General features: G+C 39.2%; 2 protein-coding genes across 2 annotated transcripts; both read right to left on the bottom strand.

Annotated features, from left to right (window-relative positions):
- Positions 1-514: 514 nt before the first annotated feature.
- On the bottom strand, positions 515-1,301 carry LOC131308032 (uncharacterized). The gene has a single exon (XM_058334839.1). It carries the CDS (start codon positions 1,238-1,240, stop codon positions 839-841), a length of 402 nt encoding a protein of 133 aa, XP_058190822.1. The 5' UTR covers positions 1,241-1,301; the 3' UTR covers positions 515-838.
- Positions 1,302-3,069: 1,768 nt separating this feature from the next.
- LOC131308031 (uncharacterized) lies at positions 3,070-12,891 on the bottom strand. Its single transcript, XM_058334838.1, has 10 exons — positions 12,491-12,891; positions 10,339-11,977; positions 8,664-10,103; positions 8,056-8,411; positions 6,191-7,899; positions 5,515-5,965; positions 4,812-4,974; positions 3,920-4,023; positions 3,724-3,815; positions 3,070-3,627 (listed from the first exon to the last, which is right to left on the bottom strand). Exons 1-10 carry the CDS (start codon positions 12,772-12,774, stop codon positions 3,551-3,553), a joined length of 6,315 nt encoding a protein of 2,104 aa, XP_058190821.1. The 5' UTR covers positions 12,775-12,891; the 3' UTR covers positions 3,070-3,550.
- Positions 12,892-13,918: the final 1,027 nt, after the last annotated feature.

The raw sequence follows: 13,918 nt of genomic DNA, 5'->3' as shown, positions 1-13,918 counted from the left end.
GAAAAAAATAGAGTAATGATTGAAAATATGAGTAATGATTGGAGAGAGATAGAGAGAGATGAGAAAGTAATAATTGAAGAAATAAATTAATGATTGAAAAAAAAAATAACGATTAAAAATTAAACTAAAACTAAAATGTTAACCAAACAAAGCCATATAATAGTAGTAAAAAAAATGTTAATTTTATCCATTTTGAAGTGTTTAACCGCTTGATCATAGGCATTTCGAATTTCAAATAAAGGGGCTAATCATGAAAGCATGGCAAATATTCAATGAAAAGCAAGCACTCGTGCCAGTCATGGGCTCCATCAATCTAATGGCTCACTAGTTGCCTTGAACCACTCAAATTAGATACTATTGCTTTCAACCAACAATTATCATGAGTAATTGAAGCACTAAATTATATTGGAAAAAACTCTCAAGGTTAGAAATACAATCAAGAAAGTTATCATCCCCACTAGGTTCATCGATCAAACAAGAACCCTAGACCTGATCAATTCCACAATACCATATCTTACTTTCAACAAAGTTATCATCATATAATGAAAATTTTGAAGTACACGATTCTAATATTACAAAAAGACAGGAATTTGAATACAGAAAGATACGTTACCCATAAACCCTATTCACACTTATACCTACTTCTGCAGCACCGGTCACCTATACCGAATTACCTCTGTTTTCGAGCAATTTCAGACGCATTAACGATCGAAGAAGGCATGGAAAAATATATACATAGACATTTTGGTACATGTGGTTTGACGACTACTACCGCTCATAAGAAAACCCAACAAAAACATACGTACAGTGCATGATCAATCATCAAACCTTGTAATTATTAAGAACTAAAAAAGGGAAACCAACTATCAAGAAAGGCAGACCGGTACTGCACCATCACAAGCAGCAGCAAGATCACGGCCGCCACGGCCCACGGGGAGCTTCCCTCCGACGTCAAGTAGTTGGTGCGACGCCTCCGGTCAACCGAACCCACGGCCGATAACGGCCAATCTGAATTTTCCAGAGAGGACAACCACCTCACAACAATCACTATAACCACTGGAATGACGAAAAGAACCCAACCCAAGCTTTGTTCTGTGCTCTCTATAACTTCCTCATAGGAAGCATACCATTGCAGGCCAAGGAAGATGAAAATCACTGCTAGGATTAGGAGAACTGGGTATGGAAGAGGACTTAGAGTGAACCCTTCAAAGATGGAGCTTCTGTCTCGTCCATACGCCATTAATAAAGGGAACTACTCCAGTATTTTGTTTCTAGGATTTGGACAAGGTGAAGAGGGTTTTGAGAAATGGAGGCCCTAATGAATTTATAGGCAAAACGTGTGTGATGTGGTAGGACAGAGGACTAGTGGTTTAGGTTGTGTTGGGTGTTTCAGAGCCGTTGATTTCTTACTTTGGTAGTTCAGCAGTGGAATGGAATTGGCTTGGAGGGACTGGACCGTCAACTTTAGGCTGTTTCCGGGTTTACTTTGATAATCGAAATAGTTCCCTTTTTATAGCTCGCTGAGAACACCAATTTCACGAAAAATTATATGTTGATCACTGGCACAACATAGAGATTCGAACAAGACAAGAGTCTCCCGTCACAAGTATAAATCTAAGTAATTGGTAAAAATAAACCAATATTCTTCATGATTCTCCCTGCATCAATCACATATAGGTAATTATGATTTGAAGATGCATTCATTCTTCTCAAAAAAGATAGGAAGGCATATTGGATCGGAATGCATTTTATCTCAAGAAAGATAAATTCATTGTGGTTATGAGTTGATTGGTATATGTGACCAAATTAATTTGGCACAATTAATGTTTTCAACAAACTCTTAAAATTATCATAATATTATCAGATAAATATAATGCAATCATGATTTGATTAATATGTGACCGATATAATTCTCATGCAATTAATGTTCTCAATGAACTCTTAAAAGGGAATGATTAGGACACGAAATCATCCACAAACAGCCTAAATTGGAATTACCTGAAGTGAGATATACAATACACATCTTCATTTGGGTGTGATTAATATGCACCATTCGAATCGCATTTAGTTCATTCCCTTTGAATAAAAACTCACAACACAAGTCAAGAATTCATAACTTTTGGATAACTAGTCGTTAACATTTGGACATAAATTGACAATATTTATTTTTAGTAACATAGCATTTCTATATTTTTTTGCCTAAATTTTAAAGACATGCCTTTGTATTTCTATGCAATTGTTATAAATTTTTACTATATACTGTAATTGTCATGAGTTTCTACACATAATGGTACAGTATGAGTTTAAAGGATTCAGGAGTAAATATCGTACACGCCCAAGTAAGGGCGTTTATCACGGAATTTTCCAATTGGCAATATTGGCAATCAAAGATGCTACATGCACAACGGTTGTGCAAAACATCAAACATAACCAATCTCCATCCGTCAATTGTTATAATAAATGGTCAAGATTCGTTCAAATTTTTCCTTGGAAAAGTTAAACTTTTCATTGAAAGAATTTTTGTAAAATCTAGAACGTTCAAACACATATAAACACTGAACGGTTAAAATTTGTTACACAACATGTCCAGGAATTAAGATTACCGAATAAAGGAAAAGTTGTTTACCTACTACCTATGAAAAATTCCACTTTAAAGTCTTATTGTAAACTGGCAAACTTTTCTTTCTATATATTCACTAATAAATACTTTTGGATTAAATAATAAACCAGTGGTAGAGCTTCTTACAGCCATGGTTATCAATTCCCAATAACCCTATCATACTTTCGCTAGAATGCCACTTAAGGATTACCACTAAATTTAAAAGCAAAAGTAAATATGATAACGCGTAGAAGTTATACAGGGGTCCCAAAGATTAAGACCCAACAGCTAACATGATTACGTGTGAGATTTTGAAGCACTAATTTCCATAATCAATGAGAAATTTTGTAAGGGCCAAATCAAAGGGAAACGAAGCAATGCCGCGTGAAGTTAGAAGGCCCACAGGTCGTGAACTTTGTTTTCCCCGGAGAAACAGCTATAACTCTAAGCTATAGCATTAACCCAGAATGTGAACAAACTTCAAGCAATACATGACTTCGGAAACAGTTGACTGAGGTGTTCTAATTTGCAAAGGAATCTGCCAAATTAGACAAAGGTGTTAAAGAAACCCATAAATGCGTTCGTATCATCTGGTCGAACAGCAGCATGGTTCAGATATCACCATGGAAAGACGTCTAAAGAAGAATAAACTATACTTTCTGACAACAGTAGTTAGCAGAAATTACAGCTTTTATACAATTTCCCCAATTCATACTATAACTTGCTGACTGAGCTGAATAACTTGATGACTGAGCTGAATATCCCCCTTTTGGTAACTTTTGATCATAAGGTACAGCTTCAGTTCTACCACGTGGAGTTTAGCCTGAAGTAAATATCTAATGTCGCTCTGACGTTCACATCGCATCGGAATTTCAAAAGATCGAAAATAGACAACCTTGCCTTCGAGGATTTTCAAAGGAAGAATCCCATATCAGAGGGAAAAAACCACGATCACACTTTTCCTCCATATTGGAAATTCAGTTTATAATCATGTTGCAGAGTTGCCAGAGTGCTTCTACAAGGACCCTCTGCAAAGGAATTTAAAGAAAAAAAAGTTGTGAGCCAAACGAAACAAAATGTCCTCAACAGTTCTCTGGACCCCACATGAAATCGAGATTGCTTACCTCCAAATATGGTATGAAGGTGTTGAAGATCATCTGCTGAGCAAGCATCTATCAGAGCATAAACACCCGGTCTCAAAGCCTCATCTACTTCCCTGCAAATTAAGAAGTACAATGTTTAGGTGTAGTGATTAAGTGGCAAGAGGAATAAACCTTGAGATTGTCCTATGCCGTTAACAACAAGATGCCAGACACAAACCTTCTGATGCCTGTTTTAAGGGGACCAAATCCTGAATAAGTATATATGTAATTAGATAAAAACAGAGAACAATGTCGGCCAAAAACATCCTTCTGCTGCCTCATCTGAAAAAAAGCAAGTAAACAAATCAAAACAAAAGGGAACTAGATCTAGAATGTGAAACCAAATCTTCAGACAGCCATTACGAAATTTTGTTTCTTGGGAGGGGGGTTTCTTGGGGTTGGGGGAACTAGTTATGAAAGTCTTCCCAAACCATACAATTTAGTCTGGTAAGTAACTAAACTTCACATACAGAATGGAATAATCATACAAAGGTGTAATTGTCCATTGGTCAAACCAGTAAGTCTGCGGTAAGTTGGTAACATCCACTGTTCCACATGAGAAACGTTCAGCGGTAAAGTTCCCATTCTTTACACACAGTAATCTTGTTTTGAGGACAACTCCCAAGATGGTGTACATCGTCCAATTCTTTGTCCCACATCAACACCAATTGTGGTCACTCGGAGTAGTTACCCTGATTGTTTTTTGTTTTGTTGGTAGGAGTATAGAACGAAGAGATGAGATGAGATGACACAACAGAAGACCAGCCCTACTGTGCACAAGGTACCCTGTGAACTCTACCGCCAGTGCCAACAGTTTGTGGGAGATTTCCCTTGAAAGGCAGCCAGCTGGAGCCTAGTCCATAATCCTTCTAGTGGCTATAGATTGCATGCAAAAGATGGATCTCTCTTAAATGTTTCCAGCAAGACTGACAGAAACACTATAATCATGTTCGATCAGCTGTTTCTAACAATAGTCCTTGCAGGCTACATCAGACCCATGTCTGAGGTGATTTGAATGTGTTTGAAAGTGAAGCATGTCCATTCAAATCAAAGAACAAAATAACACAAACCTCCTCATAAATTCGTCGAAGAAAGGAAGCACACTTCACTGCCTCTAGTACTTCCCATGTGAAATAACATTTTCTGACTACTGCAGCAGGATCTACCATCTCCAAACAATGAAGGAGAACAGAAGCTGAATCTTCAAGTAGAGCAACACAATGCTCCGTCTCACTGCATATACCAACAATCAGTAACGTAGAGAGGAGAGAGATGGAAAGCAAAATTATTGGGACATGGGTAGGGGAAGCAGGAAAAACAGAAAGCAAAAATTTATCTGTCAATGAACTGGGTTTGTTATTATGTTTCAAACCAAAAGGAAGCATATCTTTTGTAATCCTTAAGAACAGTACTGAGGGATACAAAGAGGGGAGTAAAGAGAGATGATGATTGTGGTGGAATGTGGTAGCAGGAAATGAGTCATGGCAACAGTTCGTCTCTGTGTGAACAACAGTGGTCAGCTAGTTGGGTTGATGCCGGCCATGGTTCGGTCATGGTGGGGAGGGGCAAATTGGTCATTCTATTGGGCCTCAATATAACATTGACACTCATGAGACTAATCTCTAAGTTTTCATGTTTTGGTGGTTTCAAAACTTCTCCACAGAAAAACAATATAACTTGGAATATGAAGTTCCCCCATAAACGAAAGCACCAAGCTTGCATATAAATAAAATAGTTGTGTTATATTGTTTCAAAAACAAACAGGAAGCACACCTTTTGTAATGCTTAAGAACAGTACTCAGTAACCGGCAACATGCAGCAAATAGGTCAATCAAGAACCGTCGGTCCACAACACAGGAACTCGTGACTTCTACAATCTCAGTATCTCGACCATCCAAGAACATCAGAGAATTAGGTGCAGATTCTGCAGAAGGAGCTTCAGAAATTCTAAGCTGGAAAAAATTCTGAAATAAAGCCGCTGGTATTCGCAAGGACTGCCCAACTTGCGAGGAATCCAATTGGTACATAGCATGTCTTCCAAAAACCTTTGTTAATACCTCAACACACATGAGAATGACTGATCCTGGATCAGGATCAGCATCACCTTTACTAGTGATGATATTCCTGTAAAAAATCGATGGACCCTGCAAATGCAGAATGATGTTGAACAGGCAGGCAACTAAGCTCCGAACGTGACTTTTAACAACACTCGAACGTTTGCGTCCTAATAGGCAAGTAAACAATCAGAACAGTGGTGCAGTAAACAAAAGATAAAGATCACAATTTTCAAAGAATGAATGCCTTTATATTAGGTTCAGAATATAATATATCCCACATTTGAACTCCAAAATGTGATCGGGTCAAATGCATTGTAAATGTAACAAAGAATGTATAGAGCATCAAATTCATTTGCGAAAAACTCCACCTACAAAAAGCAACCAAATAATACCTGTAACAAATTCAAGAACCAAATCTGTGCAGTCAATGCCAGCTGCCACAATCGAGGAAACCTTTCCCCCATCTGAACTTCCTGTACATATCTCATAGTTTATTGTGCATCCTAACCGCACTCCAACTAGTGCTCTCTCCAATGACTGAATAGCATCAAACAGATGCAACTCTGATGGTTTCTTGACAAACCCTTTGAATGACGTCCTCAACCTAGCTTTTAATTCGTCTAAGCAGTATGGCCCACAGGAAAGTGTGTCTTCAGATAATTCCATGTGGCCACTTAATGTCTTGGCACTTGACTCTGCATCATGAGATGCTAAACTGGCTCTCTTTCCTTGTAAAACAATGCATTTTCCTATGGCCACTAAGTGTAATTCTACCATCTTGACATACAAATTCCTAGAAACGGTGGGATTGGTTAGATGAAGATGACTCCCAATCTCTTCAAGAAACTTAACGATGCCATCTAAGCAAACAAGGGACAATGGCGACGGAACTTCAACCTTGTTTGCAAATTCCGCTAACAAAACCTGGGAAATGCCCACAAAAATTGGAACTGAGCTTATTGACAAGGAAGCACATTTGATCTGCAAATTTAGCCTCAGAAGTGCTGAAGAAGCAATAAAAAGCTGTCTGAGAAAAAATGCAGCTTCGGGATTTTCACCCCTTAAAAAGCCATTCAACATAGACTTGTTTAATCCACAAAGATCAAAAGAATCACACTTGGCAAGAATACTGTCCCCAAAATCTGCATTTTCTGAGTGGAACCTTTTCTTCCAATCACTTTTATCAGAGCAATCGTTGTTGTCGGATGAAGATGCAGAGCACTTCCTCACAGCTCCACAGTTCTGATTCTCTTTTTCATACAAAAAGGACTCCTTCACCCCCAGTGTATCATCACTGCTAGCTGACATGGGAAGATTCTGACCATCCCAGAAATTACCTGGCAATTGGCCATCCTCAATAAGCAACGCTCCAATGAAATAATTTACAAACTCTGCAAACACATCTATGCAACAGATTAGTTTGTCCATAGGTTCATGTTTCTGTCTCGATAATTTTGCTTTAACTTTTCTATTGTTTATATCTATGTGGTCCAAGGCAGCTGCCAACCCCCACATAAAACCTTGAGAGCAAGAAATAAGTGAAGATAAGTTCATAAGTTCAAGAAAACTTAGATGAACTTGCATTTTTGTATCACAAAGGCCTCTTTTAGAGACAAGTTCTCTCTTCATCCGATCCTTCAAAGTCTCAGCTATAAGGACCAGAGTTTTCCATGCATCGATGCCCTTCAGGTCCGAAGTACACCCTTCGTGGAGAACAGGACAATTATTTTGTTTTTCGCAAAGCTTCTCCACATTCATAGGTAAGTGAACCGCATGTATAAACTGATATTTGCTTAGTGTCAGAAAAACATATGATGTGTGATCCATCAAAGAAAAGGCAATCTCTTGGGTAGCTCTATTTTCTGAAACTGCATGTTGAGGCAAAATCACGGCAGACAACGATTCTAGAAGCCATAAAATAGATGAACTCTGGAAGATTGTTACAGCGAGGGAGGATTGACTGCTTCCCATCTTCTCTTCACAAGATGCCACCGTTAGATTTTTAAGGGCCCTCCGACAAGACAGTATCAATTTGAAGAGCTCAGAGACGTTTTGGGAGTACAAAGCACCATGACAATCTAATAAGCTGCCAACTACAAGCCTGAACCACATCGTAGCAATTGAATCAGTGGAACTTTGCATCAAGAAGTAAAAGGAATTGTGTTGCCTAGGTGCGACTGTGTGCATGTGTGTGTGTGTGTGTGTGTGTGTGAGAGAGAGAGAGAGAGAGAGAGAGAGAGAGAGAGAGAGAGGCTACCTCTCAATGTTGAGAATGTAGGTTGCACACAGAGAAAATGATTTAGAACTTAAACATGCTTTTGGCATCCAACACAAAAAGCTGAGCAAATTTTGACAATCAGCGAAACCCACGCTATGTGAAAGAAAGGATGGCGGCCTCTTAGATGAAGAAGAGATGGGTTCTGCGACTGAAGTAGAGTCATTCATAACATGCTTGTTGGCAGAACAAGAAGTTGATGAATTGCCGCACACCCTTGAAACCTCGAGCAAATTGGGTGATGACTTCAAATCAATCTCTCCGACATTAGTGAATATTGATATGATTGACTTCTCCAAGATACGGCAAAACCTCGATGCCATAAGCCTGCGAACAAACTAGTGCAAAAGGTAGAATGAACACCACATAATGCATTAGTGTATAAACTGAGAAATAGCAAGAATGCAGAGAGCATAGAACACACAATATATGTAACCTACACACACATGGCAGAGGGGACAAAAAAAGTGACGATTTGTCTATAGGTGCAAATTGAGGGGAGTGGCTCTGAGAACTCCAACATAAGTTATTAGACATGCATTGAGAGGCATACATGTAGTATGGATGAGTGTATAAGAATGTATCCTAACCGTTTGCTCATAGAGAACAGTGTCTCGGAGAAGTTCCAATGAGATTTGGCGTGCCGTGATGTTCTTCAGATGGCCATGTCCATCACTTTTCTGCTTTGCAAAGTCGTCAAAACTGCTGCCAACTCGCAGAAGAGAACTCTGGAATAGAAGTGAAAGAAACATTTTCAACTTCTTCTTAGCAGCATGAGCGCACCAAACATCAATATTTTGGCAAATAATCCACCAAAGTGCAGAAGGCAATGACTTTTCATTTAAAGCACCAATCTCAAAATCCCACTGGTCATATTGACATAGTGCTTGGCCATCCAAAGTTTTATAAGTCGGGTCATCAGATGAAGAGTTGGACGTTTGGTCTTTGGCCAGAAATGGGAGGTATCCCATCACAAAGTTGCTTAGGTCTGCTGCCTCTTGCCTCAAACATCGGATACACTTCTTCAACTTTTTGCTGTTTTTACTACCTGGTGACGACCCAACATCATTCATCAACTTCAGATATTCTTTCCTTTTCAGTAGATACTCAAAAGACTTTATCAGCCTATTCAAATCAACAAGCCTCTGAATAGCCATGGTGTTCAACACATAACCCAAAGGGGCACAATGTGCCATATTGCCTTCAAGACAAAAGTCTGAAACAGACTGTAAAATGGTGGATAGAGAAGCTGAAGGCTGGAAAATCCAAGAAAAATAGCCTCCAGAAATCCAATCAGTCTTCTCCAACCAATCTTTCCCAGCGTGGGCTGTGAGTGAGTCACCCATCAGCTCAGACATCTTTCTCGATGTATCTGAGCCCACAAGGCTTAGTGCTTGCCTATATACGCTTCGGCAGGATAGGTATAGACGAAAGAAAAACAGAAGAATCCACTGAGTGGATAATAAATAATTATTGCATCCAGTCCCACTATCACTGAGTTTTTTCCCTGTAAATGTAAAGAGAAACTCATTTACACTATCGGGCTGTACTGCAACCAGACTAGTCATGCTAGGCCGTAACACTGTCATCAGATCCTTCACAGAAACACTTATGAGATTACTGTTACCGGATGTTATGGTCAGTGAATCCAGAACTAGTGTATGCATATCAGACAAACATCTTCCCAGAAGTTCTACTTGCACATCAAAATAAAGCCCGCTACTATGCGGATCCAGTTTGCCAAGTTCATTTTGAGCAGACAACGAATAAGTAGCTTTAACCCATTCCAGGCATTCTGAGATATCTGTTTTTAACTGCTGAACACAGCCGGTGACTTGCCCTTCTGGAATGGACACAATAGCATCACGAATGGCAAGCCTGAACTCTTGTGAGCATAATACCAAACTCACTGACTTTGCATGTGCTCCACGACATAACAAAGGTGCATTAGTGTTGATCATTTCTCCGTAACCGGCATGTAGTACCAAACGCCTCACCGCTTTACACAGTGCCCAAATAACATCATTTACCTAAAATAGTTCAATATGTAAGAAGCAGACAAATAATTACCGATCCATAAAAACCTACATTATGATAAAGAGTTTCCGAGTGGAATGCAACCAAAAAAAATCTCCAAGAGAGAGATAACACTTAGTTTAAGTCAACCCATATTATACAAGTAAATAGAACAACTGTTACGAATTTCTACCTCCTACAAAAGTTTTTAAGGTACCGAGTAACCTAATCAGAAAGCATAACACTAACCTGTCGAAGTTCGCTATAAAGATTAACCAGTTGGCAACCAAGACCAAGTATCTCTGAAATCAATTTGTGTTGATCTGGTGAATCAGGCAAAGAGAGGCTAAGGGAAGCAAATGAGAACACCATAAGCCATAAGCTTTCCAAGTCATTCCCAAGAACCTTGTATTCAATTTTTACCAAGTGACGTACAGCAATAACAAGCTCTGTGGCTACGGAACTAAACATCCGCAGCTTTGTTATCTTGTCCCCATCAACTGTTGATTGCCATAGTTGCAGTATTTTCGGAAGAAAAGACAAAACCATATCGTAGACCCCTTTCAAGAAATTAAAAAAAGCTCCTTCAGAGATATCCTCGTTCCTTATGTACAACTTATCATGCATAAAGCTAACAAGTATTTTGTTGGTAGAACTGAGTGTGTCCCGTACATCGAACAATGCAGGTCCCACCTCCAGTTCATTTTGAATATAGATGTTAAACTCTTGCAACAAAGGTTCCACAATCTGTACAAAGAAGTCAATCAGTGACTTCCTGGTTTCTGCTTTCAAACATGTTGAGCCATGACTCTTTTCCGAAACTAAATTAATGTTCACGTCTGATTTATTAGGCATATGACCAGCAAAATCATTTTCCAACTGCCTCAAACCTTCCCTAACTGAAGCTCCCTTTTGGTTTTTAACAGAAGAGACGAACAAGTGAAACATATCTCCAACACCACTTGATGCCGATATATTCTTCCCTGCCAAAACCTTTTCCAGTTTATCAAAAAGGTGCCTGTGATAACTTTTAATAATGATTTTTGAATCTCTTGGTTTTCCATCATCAAATGTCACATACTTGCCAGTACTTGGCAAGCTCAGAAAACCATCCATATGAGCAGGGTGGAACAACCCACAACAAAAGACTTCTTCGATAAGCTTCAGCAAATTTCGTGTCCAACCAGAATAACTCCCATCAACTTGAAGGTGCAAGACACCCAACAAATGCAACAGAGGCTCAAGGAGCTTATCTATGAAGTCACGGAAACCATTTTTCCGAGTAGGGTGGACCCTCAAAAACTTGACGAATGGCTCAAGCACAGCACATGAAAACTGTAGGAAAAATGAATCCGCATTGCCACCCTCAAGATTTTGATCAAAAAATTTCTTAACGAGCTCCAGGACTGTATCAGCAGTCATAATCCACAGGTCCAAGTTTTCATTTAGAATTCCACTATGGGATGAGAATACCAAGGAAACACAACTAACAACAATCCTGTACAACTCAAAGTCTATACCATTCAAAATTGTTCCTTCCAAATGTGAAACAACATTCAGTTTGGACAATGCATCCTTTGCAATGAAGTGTATAACCCGTAGGAAGTCTCTTGAAATGTTCAATGAAACCTGCATTTTCAAAGACTCCTCCAAACAGTACCTGAAAATTTCCCAGCTTCTATAGTCCCAACATGACCCTACAATTCCAAACTGAGGCTTATACCCTTCAGCCCTAATTTTCTTCTCTGAAGAAATCAACAATGACTGGACCCAATTGGTGAGGAAAACCATTACCCTATGAATGCTAATCGCTTCTAAACCTTCAGCATCGTCATCCCCTTGTTTGCTCTCTCTCGATTTCACAAAACCAAATGCTAGTTCCACCTTTCTGCATGGAATCCCGACATTCATCAGTAACTAAAAAAAGTGACCAACCAACAATCAACAACCGATACACAAAAAAACAAAGGCTCGGTTTTGGGGAGACGTGGATTTCAAAGGAAATGATTTGAAATCATGATGGATTTGAAGTGACTATTCACTGTGTGGTTTAAAATCTCCCTTGCTAAGAATTATAGTTACTTATGGATCCCACTGTAATGAGTACATATCTTTTACCTCAATCCATCTCCCACTCTTGTTTTGCAAACCACCTATAGCTAAAGCTCTTTTACTTCTGCTAACATATTACATCAAAATTCTTCATTAAGATCCACATCTTTCTACATGCAGCCCAAGTCTAAATATAAAAGACAGCTACAATTATGTATGTCATGATTTCGTGTTTTTCTCAATTTCCATTGAACAAAAAGAAACAACTCTTAACAACTAAGCCGCGCATACAATCGTACATGATAACACATATATTGGAGTAAGAAATGTGTTGGAGAGAGAAACTAACTGTTGAATATCGATGTCTTTGTTCTGAAGAGACAAAATTAGCTGAAGATTCCTCCAAGGGTGGCCGTCCTCGATGTTTTCGACTGGTTCTCCATGTTCTGGGACAACTTCTTGTATTGGTTTCTTTCTCTCTTTCTTTTTCTCTGAACGGTCGAGGCGAGGGGCTTTGGAAGGTCTTTGCTCATCGCTTCCCTTTTCGGAGGCGCTTCTTAGCTTCCTCTTCATCGTCTTCTTCTTCCTCGTCGTCGTAGTTCTGTGTTGTGATTCTGGTTCAGAATCGGCCATTGCCAAGGGTTTTGCGAGTTGTGCTAGGGGTTTAAGAGTTCAGTTAACCGCGCCAGGTTAGGTATTGCGGCTGTCAGAGTATAAACCCCGCGCTAGGTTTGGTGCTACCGTTAAATTTCCAGCGAGAAATATTTATTTGAATCCTTCAATATATTTTTGAATTGCTCGTATTGAAATCCTTTTTTTCTCTCATTTCAATACATTTTTTTTCTGAATTTGAGTCGTTTAAAAATGCAAGTGACAGTTTGGATACCCACTCCAGATGAATATGAATGTGAAATTATTTTCACACCCCCTCCTATTCATTTGCACTTTTTTTTATCTTTATATATTTATGAGAAATTATTAATTTACCATTTCATATGTAAAAAATGATATTGAAGTAAAAATAGTTTAATAATTTCATATGAATAATGGCAAAAGAAAGTGCATGAAGATTAAAGAGAACAGGAAAAATTAATTTTTATTTTGATACTATTCCTTTTTTTTAAACCATGATAAGATGATACAGTAATAGGAGAATTTTTTCCAGGTCCATTATACCACTTTCCAAACCCACTAAGTCCATTTCTAAATTCTATAACCCCCTAAGTTTACTAACCTATTAGTAAAGATATAATAACCCTAGTTAGTCTAATATACCCCTGCTTTTAAAAAATCTTTTATCCCGTTTTTTCCTCCATTCCCCTTTTTTTCTCGGATTCCTCCATTATAAAACCCATCCCCCCTCCCCCCCCTACCCCCTCCCTCCCCCCTTTTCCAGAAGAACAAAACCCAAATGAACCCCAGACGAACAAAACCCAGACGAACTTGGTGGTAGTCGGCAATCTTGGTCCTCGTCAGGCTTCTTCGGCATCAGCCCTTCTTCGTCGTCCTCAATCGGCGAGAAGCACTCGATCGTCGTCGCCGTCCTCAAGCACTCAAATACCGGCGTCGTCTCCGTCGCCGTCGTCAAGCACTCGATTGCCGTCGTCACTCCAACAACGAGATCAACGGACGAAAAACAGAGATCAACCCACGTCCCAGACTTCCTTCGTCGTCGATCGCCCTTCGTCGCTGACATCGCACTTGAGAGGTTCCAGAGATGGAAGTTGATTGGGAGCAATCTGCTTGGTCATGATTACAATCGAAGATGTTCACTTCA

This window comes from Rhododendron vialii, chromosome 11a, assembly GCF_030253575.1.
Source record: "Rhododendron vialii isolate Sample 1 chromosome 11a, ASM3025357v1".
Lineage (NCBI taxonomy): Eukaryota > Viridiplantae > Streptophyta > Magnoliopsida > Ericales > Ericaceae > Rhododendron > Rhododendron vialii.
The sequence above is the reverse complement of the archived record's forward strand: the minus strand, read 5'-3'. Positions and strand labels throughout refer to the sequence as shown.

Coding starts and splice junctions, on each gene's coding strand:
- LOC131308031 (XM_058334838.1), bottom strand. CDS start 12,774: ATGGCCGATTCTGAACCAGAATCACAACACAGAACTACGACGACGAGG. Junction 10,104..10,338: donor TTTATAGCGAACTTCGACAG/GTTAGTGTTATG, acceptor GAACTATTTTAG/GTAAATGATGTTATTTGGGC. Junction 8,412..8,663: donor CTGTTCTCTATGAGCAAACG/GTTAGGATACAT, acceptor CTTTTGCACTAG/TTTGTTCGCAGGCTTATGGC.
- LOC131308032 (XM_058334839.1), bottom strand. CDS start 1,240: ATGGCGTATGGACGAGACAGAAGCTCCATCTTTGAAGGGTTCACTCTA.